At 41.0% G+C, this 14,778-nt stretch overlaps 1 protein-coding gene across 4 annotated transcripts in view; it reads right to left on the bottom strand.

Annotated features, from left to right (window-relative positions):
- The window catches only part of CFAP69 (cilia and flagella associated protein 69), a 59,626-nt gene that overhangs the window by 32,042 nt on the left and 12,806 nt on the right, over nucleotides 1–14,778 (bottom strand). For all 4 annotated transcript variants that reach the window (XM_006114447.5, XM_075922404.2, XM_075922402.2 and 1 more), the window contains 9 exons: nucleotides 13,411–13,487; nucleotides 11,983–12,081; nucleotides 7,437–7,586; nucleotides 7,142–7,319; nucleotides 5,395–5,518; nucleotides 3,966–4,014; nucleotides 3,720–3,841; nucleotides 2,961–3,177; nucleotides 1,119–1,283 (listed from right to left, as the gene is read on the bottom strand). In XM_006114447.5, coding sequence (XP_006114509.4) covers nucleotides 1,119–1,283; nucleotides 2,961–3,177; nucleotides 3,720–3,841; nucleotides 3,966–4,014; nucleotides 5,395–5,518; nucleotides 7,142–7,319; nucleotides 7,437–7,586; nucleotides 11,983–12,081; nucleotides 13,411–13,487 — 1,181 coding nt within the window. The remainder of the gene's footprint in view (nucleotides 1–1,118; nucleotides 1,284–2,960; nucleotides 3,178–3,719; nucleotides 3,842–3,965; nucleotides 4,015–5,394; nucleotides 5,519–7,141; nucleotides 7,320–7,436; nucleotides 7,587–11,982; nucleotides 12,082–13,410; nucleotides 13,488–14,778) is intronic.

A 14,778-nucleotide genomic window follows, 5' to 3' on the forward strand; every position in this document is an offset into this window, starting at 1 on the left:
TATATAAGAACAAGATGTTATTATTCATTAAATCAATTAATTCAATTCTGGCCAAAAAAGTTACCATAGGACATTTGTTCAGTGACTTATATGAAATGAGTCTGCATACCCTTGTGAGTACTCTCACCAAAAAAGATAAAGAATTAAGATGGACTAGAACAGGTTTCGGCATGTTTGTACAGTACCATGCACTGGGGTCCATAACTGGGATCCCACAATAACAATCATACGCTTACACTTTAGAAATTATGTCCCTTGACTTTACAGAAGTACCATTTGAACCCTGTGAAAAGAGTATAACAGAATAAAGATTTTATTGGGTCAAAGAGGGCACTGCACGGTCTAGGCAGGAGAGGATGGGGCGCTTACCTGCTGCCCCACTCCCAGGCACACTTGGTGCTGCCTTCCAGGCACCGGCCCCCTGCCACTATGGGAGTGGGGGGGAAAAACCTCAGGGGAAGCGGCTCTGTGCACTGCCTTTTCCCCAGCTGGGAGGGCGGGGGAGCAGTAGCACGCAGAGCAGCTTCCTCCTCCGTACCATTGGTGTTCCCAAACTAGGGACACCCATAGTATGGAGGTTCAGTTGTATTCTGTTTTTCTGCTTAAGTCACAACAAATTAAATCAATTAATGTTTACATTGATTGTTTTCATAAATTTTCCCTACTTGTGACTTTATATATTGAATTCTTTCAGCAGTCGGAGACACGGATTAAAAACTAAAGCACAAGAACATGGATGGATCTGGATAGATCTTGCTGATCAGGAGAACATGTTTAGACAGAAATGTTTTATGAACAAGATTGATTCCTTTTTTAAATACAGAAAGGGAGGTATCTCAGATAAACGTCAAAGCTATTAATTGATTAAGACCCTCCATTATTAATATCTATGAATTAGTATCTGTACCATTTGGCATAATGTGGACTGTACATCAATATTAGAAACGTATAAAAACGAGTACATCTATTTTATGAGCTAGAAGGTAAAAAATAGGAAGTTAGAGAAAACAATTTTCTCAATTTTGCACACTTAACGTGCAACATTCCAAACACATTATTTTCAACAGAAGAACACACTATATATTGGATAAATATCACAACATTAAATTGTGCTTTACCCAATAGTTGGTTAATTGCTCCCTGATCACAAAGATCAAGGTTCACAGCTTCGTCACAAAGGGACACCACAGGTCTCAAGACTCTCAGACTGTAACGCATCTGTGCAAGTTTGTTGCCGCGACCACCTGCCCCATGGAAACAGTTACCTTGACCAAAGAACGGATCTGTGGATAAATCACAATGAACATCTGCTTTTGGAATTCAGTGTAAATTCAAAATAAAGCTGTGCTTTCAACTGCTATTATTCCAAGTTTCAAACCAAAACAAAGAAACTAACCACTTCTTATACAATGGCTTTTTGCTTAAAATTATCTTCTAATACAAAATCTTAAAATACTATATTTTTATCATCATAACAAATGTGTGTTTTAATGAGTATTTTAACTATTTCAATTATTTAATTAGCTCAGTAAGAGTGCATCTACACAGCAGGGCTTAACTCAAAATAAGCTACTCAAATTGAGCTATGTCAATTGCATAGCTTATTTTGAAATAGTTTATTTCGAAATAGGGAGCGTCTACACAGCACTCATTTTGAAATGGAGGAAGAGTGTTCTAACTTCCCTTACTCCTCATACAACGGGTGTGTCTATACTACAAGGATTTTTCAAAAAAAGTGGCCTTTTTTCGAAAAATCTTTACCTGCGTCTAGACTGCCGCCGTGTTCTTTCGACCGTAAATTGAAAGAATGCGGCGGGTTAGTCAACCACGGAAAACCTCGTTTTACAAGGAAAAATGCCCACTTTCGAAAAAAGGTGCTATGTAATTCAAACTGTGTTTTTTCGAAAGACAGCATCCAGACAGCCCGCGTGCTCTCTTTCGAAAAAGTAGCTTGCTTTTTCGAAAGTACTGATTGCAGTCTAGATGCTCTTTTTCAAAAGAGGCTTTTTCAAAAAATGTGTGTGGTCTAGACGTAGCCATAGAGGGTTACAGGAGTTGGAGTAAGAAGTCCTCCAGCTTGACAGTATTCGAACATTATTTCAAAATAACTGCCCGCTATGTAGACGCGGACTAAGTTATTTCAAAATAACGCCAGTTATTTCAAAACAATGTTGCTGTGTAGATGTTACCCTAAGTTACTTACTAGCTATTTTCAAAAGAGATTTGTGCTCCACTAGGAGAGTTAAAAGAGGAAAGACAGACTGCCAGACTAAATGAATATTTATCTGATCCATAAAATATTCATCTGACAAAATTTCTTTATTTCTGTGCTTGAAACGCCCCAAATTGAATAAAAAAAGTAATGTCGGCCAGTTATAAAGTACACTAGATGAGTTGTGAAGAAAATTGTACTGCCACCTAAAGGTACATCTACGCAGCAGTGTTATTTTGGAATAACTGACCTTATTCTGAAATAACATAGTCTGTGTTTAAACTACAAGCAGTCATTTTGACATAATGTTGAAGTGGAGGACTTCTTATTCTGACTCCTGTAACTCTCATTTTATGAGGAGTAAGGAAATTCAGAGGAAGAGTGCTCTTCCTCAGACTTCCTGCTATATAGAAAGTGCCAAATGCCGAAATATTTCGACTTAAAATTGATACACAATTGATGTAGCTCAAGTTGTGTAGCTCATTTCAGCTTTAAATCTGCTATGTAGACATGCCCTAACAGTGCAATGAGGGGAATTAGTGTTACCAGTTGCTTACTTTCTTCAGTACAACTGTTCACCCCATTTATGTTTTTAAAAAACTCATCAGAAAATGGATGAATTTTCTACATACTGTTTTTGAAAATTGTATTCCATGTTCATCAGCTTTACAGTTTTTCTGTCTTATAGTTGAATGGTATTTTCTAGGCCAGGATGTATAATTGGGATGGATGTCTGAAGTCAACTCACCTTGGCCTGCACACCATTCTAGAAACATAAGGAGGCGAGTATTCCCTTGGCAGGTCATATAATCATCCAGTAACAATGGAGCTACTGAAGCTAAGGTAGCAATTGCATGAAGTTGTAATTCTTCATATTGGGCAGCAGACCAGTCATGTACACCAGGTTTTTCATTTGGTTTTACATAATGAAACAAAGCCAGCACCACTTTCCCCTCATTTAGCAGCTGCAGATTCAAAAGATAAATAGATGCAGAAAAAGCTTAAAAATGTTACATGTCAATATGAAACAAAACTAAGAGATGAGTCAAATAATTTTTAAAATAGTTTTAAACTCAACTCTTTGCAATTTCCTTCTTAAAGCTTTTAAAACATATCTGTGACAGGTTGGATCACAGTAGTCCGCTTAGGCTATTCCCTGGTGTGGTGGTCATGCCACGGAGCCCACCTACCTGCCCTTTGGGGCACCCCACTATCTTGTCCTGCTGGGCCAAAGCTCTGGCTCCTGATAAGGCACAGAGTACTCTCTGCCCATTGGCTCCCCATATAATCTATTGTAATCAATTGCTTAGCATAATAAACCCTCCATGCTTCAATCTACACAGTGTCTACATTTTGGTTTCCAACAATGAGGTCTGAGGCTAAGACCTAGTGTGAGATTATGAATTACTCACCTATAGATGAGCATAGTAACAAGGATAGTAAAGGATATTGCTATGATCAATATAATCCTCTCATTTATTTACACAACCAATTTGGATACACTTACCGGTACTGTACACAGATCTTTTGCTAAGACCGTGACCACGTTAAACAGCAATTTTTTCAGCTCAAAGTCTCCATAACTGCAGGTAAGTTTAAGACCTTTAACCAGAGGATTAGGACTTTTAACTGGGAAGGAAATTATAGACAAATTACAACCAAAAGGTACACAAACAATTCAAAAGATGATAATTAGGAAAAACACTTATTTTAACCAATAAATATTACACATGTGGAATATAAGACATCTTACCTTCACTAAATGTTGCTAGCAGTATTAACTGCTTAGTAAATCCACTTTCCTAACAAACATACAAAATAAATGTTTTAGTTAAATCATAGCTCACAATTTCATTGTAACAAAAAACAGGACAGTGTTTTGTGTTTTTTGTTTCAGCTGCACCAGACTAACATGGCTACATTTCTACCCGAATTTAATTGTAGGCTTTAATATTTTCCTGACAATATACCAAAATGTCAACTCTCATTTGTCAGTATGTTTAGCATTTTACTGAAATAGGAGACAAGATAACTGGTAATTTAAGAGTTCAATTAATCAAAATGTATATCTCATTCTGCACAAATGTGTGCAATTCTGTATTCCTAAAAGACTGGCATTCACTGGTCCAATGTGGCAAAGATTCACAGAATGGCCATCAGAGCATCTGTGCCTTTTAAGAAACCCCTGTTGTTCGTCCACACGCCTTTTTGCACAAGAGCTCTTGCACAAAAAGGCTTATTCCCCATAGAAAGAGGAATAATTCTTGCGCAAAACACCCTATTCCTTGTACAAACTCTTGCGCAAAAAGTCCTGTCTTCTGACGAGCTACTGTATTTTTTCTTGCACAAAAACGCGCTTGTAGTGTGGATGTTCCATGAGTTTTTGTACAAAAACTCTGCAGTGTGGACGTAGCTCTAGTGTGGTTCACTGTCCCATGCACTGGAACCTAGACCACAGTAACAGCTAAGATCAAGAGACCTCTACAGTAGGGGTGGCCAACCCACATTCTGTGAGCTTTTGCTGTTATATATAGACACACATATTAGATTCTGTTATTTCCACTCCAACTTATCTGATGAAGTGGGTTTTACACATAAAAGCTCATGATCCTATACATTTGTTCATCTCTAAGGTGCAACAGGAGTACTTGTTTTTATTTGTTTTAAGGAAGTTTGCAATTCTATTCACTATTTAGGATGCCAAATCTAAAACAGAGAGTAAAAGAAGGAACTGTATAGCTCTTTCTTAAAACCTATGAAATATTCCCAGAGATGTGGGTAAGTTGCCTACATCACTTTGGAGGCAACTTACTGTAATAAACATATTCCTTACATTTTCCAGATGAGTACAGTTTTCAACATAAGGCTCCCAGTAACAGGATTCTTCTGTTAAACCTTGCAGTTATTTTCATTTTCTCACTATAAAATCATCTTTATGCTATTGGGCAAGAACTAACAGTATTAAAGTTTTGAGTGCTTCTGAGGCAGAGGGAACCGCAGAAAGAAACAGTCTTCCTGGAAGGAAAACTCTAGAAATAGCCAAGCATGTGAGAAAGAGTAGACTGAATTTAACAATACACCAAATCTCTAAAATGTGGTAACTCTGGACTATATTCAGTGCATACAGAGCAGGGTAGTTAACATGTTACCAGCCTATAAGGCTCAGAAGTATGAATACTCACAATCATTGGTGCTCCAGGATTTTCTGCTATTAGTGTGGCTATTACTAAGAGGTCGTTTCTTAGCTGGCGATCATAGTGACGGAAACCATGTAACAGTAAGTTCACAAATACTTCCTTCAAAGCACTGAGAAGAAAATCAAAGTCAGAGTTTTATATTCCTTTTCATATTCTATTTATGTGCAGCTCCAGAATAGGCAAATTCCACTGAAATGTCAGACTTTTCAGTGTCTAGATTAGCATGCAGTTAGTTGCAAGCACCACAACTTCCCAAGATTTTCTCAAAACTGATAATTTTATATGTACCACTGTGAGTCTAATTTAAGCATCAACTGCTAAAATAAGCACACTGGACCACATTTTTATTTTACAGGTGTTAAATTCCATGTATAAAGAGATGTCTATTTACTCAAGCAAAGGTATGCTTGACTGCATCTAGCTGCCTAATTAAAACACTTCCTTTAAAAACAAAGGGGCAAGTCCTCAGTGAAAATCAGCACAACTCCATTGACTAATGGAGCAATGTTGCTGAGGAACTGATTCTCAGCCTTGCATTTTATAACATACTAGATTTGTCCAGTGTTGCTCAGGTCCTTAATTCAAATAAGTATTTTTTCTTCGTGTAAATCACTGTTCAGAGGTGGGGCTAGGAAGGAGGGGTTCAGTATGCAGGCTGCCCTGGGGAGAGAACAACCCCAGTCCTCTCTCATTGCAGCAGCATGGGACCAGGTGAGAAGTGACTGTCCATAGTTGTGCAGTGGGCACAGCTAGGGGAGGAGTGCATGTCCCCCAGCTGGGGTACAGATGCACACAGACAAATGCTAATATATAATAGATAGTTATGCATTTCTCCACCTTGCCCCAAAAGGGTTTATAGCTACAGTAGACTTCCGACAATCCGGCACCTTTTGGACCTAGGTGGTGCCGGATTATCAGATTTGCCGGAGAATCAGTAGGTCCGGTACAGCTGCACGGCTTAACAGCTGGCCAGGACACAATCTCCCTCCCTCTCCCCTCCCCTTTCCCCTTCGCTAAAGCAAAACGTTCTTCTCCATACTGTAACACAATCCCACTCCCCCCTTCTTCCCCCCCACCAACCTTGTGCTCCGTCTGGTTACAGTCAGCACATGTGCTGAGCGGCAGGCTTTTTAATCAGCTGGTCAGGAGCGCTTGGCATTTTGATGCTGGAGTATCGGGAGTGCCGAACAGTTGCATGCCGGACTATCGGAGTTTTACTGTATTCCCATACCCATCTCTGGCCCCTTACTGTCACCCTGTACATCCTTCAATATAACTCTCTCATACCAGATCCCTCCCTTTCTATTTTATGAGAAACAATCGAATTCCAGGCACATCTCATTATCCTGACACAACCTTATGTTAAGATAAAAGGAAGCTGCATATCAAATTTGGTGGTCTTAGCTCTTACCATTTAGGAGGAGTTTTTGAACAAACAGACTCATATTTCTAAAATATATAGTAAGATTATTTACTACTAATTATATAGTACTTCATTTTTTTACCATTACAGTAATATTTTGCATAAATTTAAGGCTCGATTTTGCAGTCCTTTCCATCTCCAGGGTCAGGCCTATAACTATTACTGATAAACTGCATAACCTGAATTCCTCATCTCTTCTCTCATTATGTAACAAACAACATGCCAGATCCCAGCAACATATTATCTTAGTACTACATAGATTGCTCTAAAATTGCAATACCAGATTTTATAATGTTTAATTGTACTTACTATATACATTCCAAATTACTGAGCTGATTAACAACTTCTTCCTTTGACGTGTTTTCTAATAAGTTCCATAGGATATCTGATGAACGGAACAGTAGCTGTCCAGAGGGATCGGCATCATTTAGATGAGAACAGATTCTGCTGGCTGCTTGGGCTTTCATCATAAGTTTACAATTTACCCCTGGAATTAGGCAAGTCTGAATAATCAACTCCCTGCAGGTTGCTAGTGGTTTTAGGTGTATATAAAAAGGAGCATATCTGAGATCATGAGATTGTTAAAAGAATATACCATACTAACCAGACGCAGAGAGATGCTGTAGGGCTTTAAGTACCCATAACTTCTCAGCAAGTTGATTTTCAACTAATGCCAGTGATAAAACCAGGGTTTCTGCTAAACCTCCTAATTCAGCCATCTGTATCTTATAGTTTGCACTTGTGGCATGGAAACCTGAATGTACAATAGTTGAAAGTTATAAATATTTAGACATGTATAATCGCATGTAGTATTTAGTCTTCTTCAAAAAAGAGTTGAAATATGAATTTTAGTAATTTTAGTGAAAATTATCCAAAGCAAAACTTCTAACCAAGATCAAGACCTCATTGTAGTAGGTGCTATACAAACACATAGTAAGAGGTGATTCCTAACCTAAAGAGTTAGCAGTTTAACAGACAAAAGATGGGAGAGGAAACAGAGGAACAGAAAAGTGGCCCAGCAAGTCAGTGGCAGACATGGAACAAAATCCAAGTTGCCTGAAGCCCAGTCCTGTGCCTATCCTCAAGACCATACTGCCATTCATGAAGAGCATATGTGACGAATAGGGTGTCAAAGCCATTCAGTTACCTAAATTGCCTGTAAGGGTTAAAACCCAGAGACAGTGGGTCCTAGAGTGTCTCCAGAAACGTCACGGAAGCAGGAAGTCAGGAGATGAAATGAAAACAGAATGTGGGTTTTTGAACTGGAAGCAGAACCTTCCTGCTGTAGTCTTTGGCTACATCTAGACTGGCATGATTTTCCAGAAATGCTTTTAACGGAAAAGTTTTCCGTTAAAAGCATTTTCGGAAAAAAGAGTCTAGATTGGCACGGACACTTTTCCACAAAAGCACTTTTTGCGGAAAAGCGTCCGTGCCAATCTAGACGCGCTTTTCCGCAAAAAAGCCCCGATCGCCATTTTTTTCGCGATTGGGGCTTTTTTTCGGAAAACAAATCTGGGCTGTCTACACTGGCCCTTTTGCCCGAACGGAAGCAGCATAGTATTTCCAGAAGAACACTGACAATCTTACATGAGATCGTCAGTGCTTTTGCGGAAATTCAAGCAGCCAGTGTAGACAGCTGGCAAGTTTTTCTGGAAAAGTGGCTGATTTTCTGGAAAAACTGGCGGGTCTAGACACAGCTTTTGTGTGACCAGAGCAGAGCTGGAAGACATGCATGGGCTGAGCCAGGAAACAGTGATATCCATGCTAGGGAAGAACTAAATCTTGGAACAAGCTATTTTTTTTATTTTGGGGTTTGTTGGACTTCTCTTTGTGAGCCTATGTGCCCCCCTTCACCTCACACACTGTTACTTTCAACTGAATCCCAGGGAAGCAATTTTCTGTGTTTTTAATCTCTATTTTTTTCAGTTGCTCTATAATATCTAGCAACCAACTAAGTTTTACCAAGTATGTTTTCTTTGTTCTGTTAATAAAAATCACCTAAGACCATGATCTGATTCCTGTGTCCCAAAAGGCAGGCAATTTGGTATGCTCATGTCCAAGACTGCAAGATCAACTATTAAGAAATTACAGGTTTTTATTTTTAGAGATTTCTCAGAGGGAAGGTTAAAGAGCTTGAGCGTACTCCACAGGAAGAAATTCCCAAATGCATCTTGCTGGGCTCTCAAAGGGGTTTTTGAATTTGGGTGGTGAGAGCATACCATCCAACGTCAGGAAATCTGTGATGTTGGGGAGTTTTTAAGTAGAAGTCTTTAGTGGCAGGGTGTTTTAAAGTCTCTGGCAGGCTCCCACCTTCAGCACTCAAAGTGTCAGAGTGGGAAACAGCCTATCCATCAGTTAACACAACCAAATCCCTTTGATTAACATGACTCCTTAAGGTCACGTTGACTGTAAATTTGAATCGCCAACATTTGTTTTTTCCTTTGCCCATGCATACAGAAATCGCTCCTGTGGTTCTTTTTGTACTGTAGATTGGGACTGGACTATAGAGATGAACAGTTCATATTCTTATGTTCCAACTTATCAAGTAACAGAAGATTAAGTGTAAGCAGTTTTTAAAAGAAATGACATTTTGGAGGAAAGGCCCTTTAAAAAAAAAAGAGACAAGATTCTGTTAAAATTCCCCTTGTTTAGTACTAGAAGATTTACCTGGTGTTGCTTGGGTCCTTAACTCAAATAACTTGTGTTTTACTCTCTCAAATATATAAGTACACTTCACAAAATATGATCCCTGTTGCTTGAGTCATTAACTCAGTTTTTATTTTTCTTTATTTAAATAGTTGTTCTGGGGTGAGACTGGGGATGAGTGGTTCAGTATACAGGCTATCCCAGGGAAAGAGGACTATCCCAGCCCACTGTCACTGCAGCAGCTTGGGATCAGGGGAGAAGCACCTCTAAATGGCCACTGCAGCAGTATATGTCCCCCAGCTAGGGCAGGTACAGATTCGTCTGTTCCCTGCGCTTCTCAGCCAGAGTTAGGAATGCAGCAAACTGTTTACTTTCCCTTGGAAGCAGTGAATGATCGCGTCGAGGCTCTGGAGGTAAGGGTCAAGAATGCGGAGATGAACAGCAATATGTGCGTCTCCTGTAGTATCGTGAGGTCTGATCATGATGAGTAGGGTCATAATATGTCCTATGGTAATGACCATAGTATTGTTCTGAGTGTGTTGGAGATGAGTGCCAAGAAGATAACACACTACTATGCCTTGTATAGTAATGATGCCTTCGTGACTAGATAGGTGATCGTGAATAATGCAATGAACGCCATGGAGATGGGGACTGAGGGAGACAGCCTCCTCTCTCTGTATCTTGGTTCCCTATAGCAGGAGTAATGATCAGGGGACATTGGGTTGTATGCTCAATTGTGGTGCCGGTGACATAACTGGGGGGAGAGGGATGGCCCCGGAGAGAAAGTTGGGGAAGGAGAAACGAGCCCTAGATACACGGTCATGTGTGCAAGGGCTTCCTTTGGTGTCGCCGTGATATTCCTCTGCAGTGGTGCCGTGGAGTGCGGTGCCGAGCGTGCTTGCTCTGGCGCTGGCAAAGTTGTGGTCTGCGGCTTAAATGTTGGCAGTGCCGGCGACACCGGTGCCACAGGCAGCGAGAATGTTCCTGCTGCCGGTGCTGATGTGCAACTGCACTCTTGGTGCCGCAGGTGGCGGTTTTATTCTGTTGGGGGCCAGCATCCGCCGAGACCCTGCAGCAGCTGTCCCTGACGTACCTGGACCATCTTTCATGTCCTGTCTGATACTAAAAGCCCCTGGGAGAGACCGGGTTGGAGACGGTTTAGACTTTTTTGGTGGGGACAGCTCAGTGTTAGTAATACTGCGCTTGTGCCATGCAAGGGTAGGCAAATAAGCAGGCTGTAATGCCTTATCCATTGTAAGCATTTTCAACCATCTTTCACAGTCTTTACGGGCTCTGGCTGTTAGCTTACAGCAGTGCTGACACCGTTGTGGTACATGTGCTTCTCCTAAGCACCATATACATGCCTCATGCCCGTCTGACACTGGCATGGGCTCCCAGCAGAGTGTACATTTCTTAAAGCTTGGGGAACCAGGCATTTCTCACGGAGAGTCTATTTTCCGTTGAGTAAATTTTTTTTTGTTTTAGATGAACGGTGAACAAGAATACAGCTAAGACTAAATGAAACTTGGTATGCTACTAACTATTTACAGACTAAAGGTAAGGAGAAACTCTGAGGGAGAGATGGAGCTCTGTCCGCGATTGAGGGTGGTTGGAAGGAACAGTGCAGGAGCCGGACCATGCGCAACAGATCAAAGGCGCGAATGGCATGAGCCGTTGCTCGCGCATGCGTGGTCTGGCAGAGCACGGCTATGCAAGTCTCCAATCCATGGTGCCAGGATGAGCCCAACACCATGAGCAGAGTACCCACGGGGGATCACTCGAAGAAGAACCACCAGATCATTCAGTGCAACATCCTATATATTACAGATTACCAATACCACTCAACATCCATGCACTAATCCCAACAACTGAAAAGAGATCAAAGTATTAAAGCCCACTCAAGATCAATATATTATGTGCAAGTGGCAGAGAATAAGACAGACTAAAGGGTACTGGTGTCTGAAGTTCCCACATGGCAGAGAAATGGCTAATTGCTGTAAGCTTTCTAAATCACAAAACCCAGGTAGAGGAGACAATGCTACTTCTCTAGAGGCTATATGGCCAAATCAAGAATTCTACATTTTTTCATTCTTCCAGCCCAAAGCCTTCTACTCCTTATCTTGTATCCTCCATGTTTCAAAATACTTATTGCTCGCTTCACACTAATTTGTACCATTTCAACCTAACCCCCTATTATGTTATAATAAACAATATCTAACTAAATTAATCTTGCACATATTACCAGATTAGATAACTGCATTCAATGCATACACATAATTTCATTTTTAATAAAGCATTTTTCAATAGAGATGTATACCTGATATTTAAATTATATTAACTGCACATTGTCCAGTAATTAAGGTAATTATGGTATTTATTTATCTACTCAAATAAAAATTCTTAACTGCAATAAAGCTAAAGGCAAAGACTCATTTTAAAGCAGATGACAGATCGCATACATTGACTGTTTCATTTTTGCAAGACTTTAAAATAGTCTGTTTTACCTGGAAGTTGTTTGTTTGCTGGCTTTATGTTGTAAAAGCTAATGATACACTTACAGATATGTATCCTCACTTGAGAGGCTGGCACTCTCATCAAATAACCTGTAAGAAACAGACAAATTCTAATTTGTAATCTTTACAAGATAGAATAGTTTAAAAATATCATTAGAATCCTCCTGCTTACATCCCCTTGTACTACACTGAGTAATGTGCATCTTTCCTTATTGTTTACACCTTGTCTGTCTGCCTGTCTATCTATGTGTTCATGCTTTATGAGGGTAACCATCTTGGGCTGGTATTACCTTATTCTGGCTTTGATTATAAAAATACTGGAGAGAAAGGATTCACTGGCACAGAGGAAGAGGAAGTAGTCTTGGGAAAGCGGCCTGGGGTTTATAAGGAAGCCTACTCTGTTGACCTTTGTTTTACAGGCAAAGCCTGGAGTTCCCTGATCAAGGTGGGATGGACCTCCCCTCTCTCCTGAATGGAGCTCAATGGTTTCAGTGTCTCTCCAAATAAAGAAAACAGAATTACTAATAATGCAACTGATACCATGTTGGCATATTAGTAATCCTAGCTTCTGATGAGGTACAATGGGATTTAAGAGGCGCATATAAAAAGTATGTTTTCGACAAAATAAGGAGAGATCAGACTAGTGAAAGCCATGCTGTGGAGATAGTTTGCGTACGTTCCTCAAGAGAGACTGACTTGCTTTCTCTTTTAATTTTGCAGTCCTCTACTTTGCAATGAGTTTTGGGGCAGGCACTATCCAAGAGAGTCTGAAATAGAGACTGAAGATCTATTTTGTTAACTCCTTGGTTTGGACAGATGAAAATAAAGACCTATAGGCAGGAGAACTTTCTATTCACAGGTTACAAGGATATTCCTTTTTGTTTGACCCATCATACACTGCCTTTTACTCCATCTGTCTATTGCTTAATTCTTCCCACCTGCTGATCCGCTATGCTTCTTTTTATTCCCATCTCTGTTGGATATTCAAAATTCCATGCTCTCTTGACTTACAGAGCATGTGGTGGTGGTGTTCTTTTAAAAGCTCATGTGTAATAATTAAGATTCTCAAAGCAAAACAAAATCAGCCAGTGGATCAGGCTACTAGTATAATACTGGAGTATATCTTGAGTTTTCCTGTGGTGGGTAGCCTCTCTCATTGGGAAGAAAGAAACCTTATTGGATAATGAGCCAATTAGAATTCTCCACTATTTTGAAAGCTGCCCAGATGAGGTTCTTAGCAAAATAGGAATGCTTCTGAATGCTGGGAAATTCAGAACATTGACTGACTCAGGCTGTAGCAAGAACTTGTAATTAAAAATACATTAACAAAATCATATACATTCTAAACTTCAATAGAGAATATCATTGAGCATTTTTTATTATCCTGGATGGTATTGTAGTACAGCAATGTAAACTTACCCAGTTGTGCAATTGATTCTAAAGTAATTGGGGTATAGTTTACTTCATCAGATAATTTCTTCTTTAAAAATGGTAATCTGTAAAGATGGAACAAACAAATTATTATAACTATCCTTAAAACACAGCTGAAAAACAGATTAATCAAAATCTGTTCATGTTGATGCCAACATTTGATAGAAAATTAAACTCATGTTCTATCCTGTGAAATTTCACAAATATGAGGATAGTTTTTCCAGGACAAGCACATTATTTTGATGTCACTGCTCTCAGAATAAGATATTTACTTTTATGATCTAATACCTAAATTTTTGGCAGGTAGAAGTAAATGGCTGCAAATATCATTGTAGTAATTCATATTAAGTATATCAGGAAATAATCTCATCAAATAAATTTAATGTAAGTATGGAAGATTAATTTTAGTAACTAGAGTGATATCAGTCATATGCCAGAGGCAGGCCATCAATAGACAGGTTCACCTCAAATGGAAAAAAAGAACCTGTCCCTAGGAATATAGAAAAATAGAACTACAGGCAGTCCCCGGGTTACGTACAAGATAGGGAATATAGGTTTGTTCTTAAGTTGAATTCATATGTAAGTCGGAACTGGCTCCAGATTCAGATGCTGCCACTGAAACTGACCAGGGGCTGACTACAGGAAGCCAGAGGCAGAGTTGCTCTGCCCCCAGCTTCCTGGAATCAGCCTGATCAGTTTCAACAGCTGCTGAATCTGGAGCCTGGGACAGAACAGTTGGGGCACTGCCTGGTAGGTTCCCACAGGACCAACCCGGCAGCACCCTAGCTGCTCTACCCAAGGCGTCCCGCAACAAAAGCCTGGTCTGCTGGGGGGGGGGGGGGGGAGGCGCACTAGCTGCGCCCCCTCCCCCCCAGCAGACCAGGGAGACCCGAGCAAAGCCGCACAGGCGGAGGGACCCCGCTGCCTGTGCGGCTTTGCTCCTGTCTCCCTGAGGTGCTGGGGGGGGGTCCAGCAAAGCCGCTGGAACCCCCCAGCAGACCAGGGACATCCGAGCAAAGCCACCCAGGCAGCGGGAGTCCCGCTGCCTGGGCGGCTTTGCTCCGGGGCAAACAAGCAAAGCCACCCAGGCAGCGGGACTCCCGCCGCCTGGGCAGCTTTGTTCGGGTGTCCCTGGTCTGCTGGGGGGTTCCAGCGGCTTTGCTCGACACCCCCCCCCCCAGCACACCAGGGAGACAGGAGCAAAGCCGCACAGGTGGCATCCCGCCGCCTGTGCGGCTTTGCTCGGGGGCAAAGGAACAAAGCCACACGGGCGGCGGGGTCCCTCCGCCTGTGTGGCTTTGCTCAGGTTTCCCTGGTGTGCTGGGGAGGGACTCCCCCCAGCAGACCAGGGGGACA

Source organism: Pelodiscus sinensis, chromosome 2 (assembly GCF_052426305.1).
Source record: "Pelodiscus sinensis isolate ZL-2025 chromosome 2, ASM5242630v1, whole genome shotgun sequence".
NCBI classification, from domain to species: Eukaryota; Metazoa; Chordata; order Testudines; family Trionychidae; genus Pelodiscus; species Pelodiscus sinensis.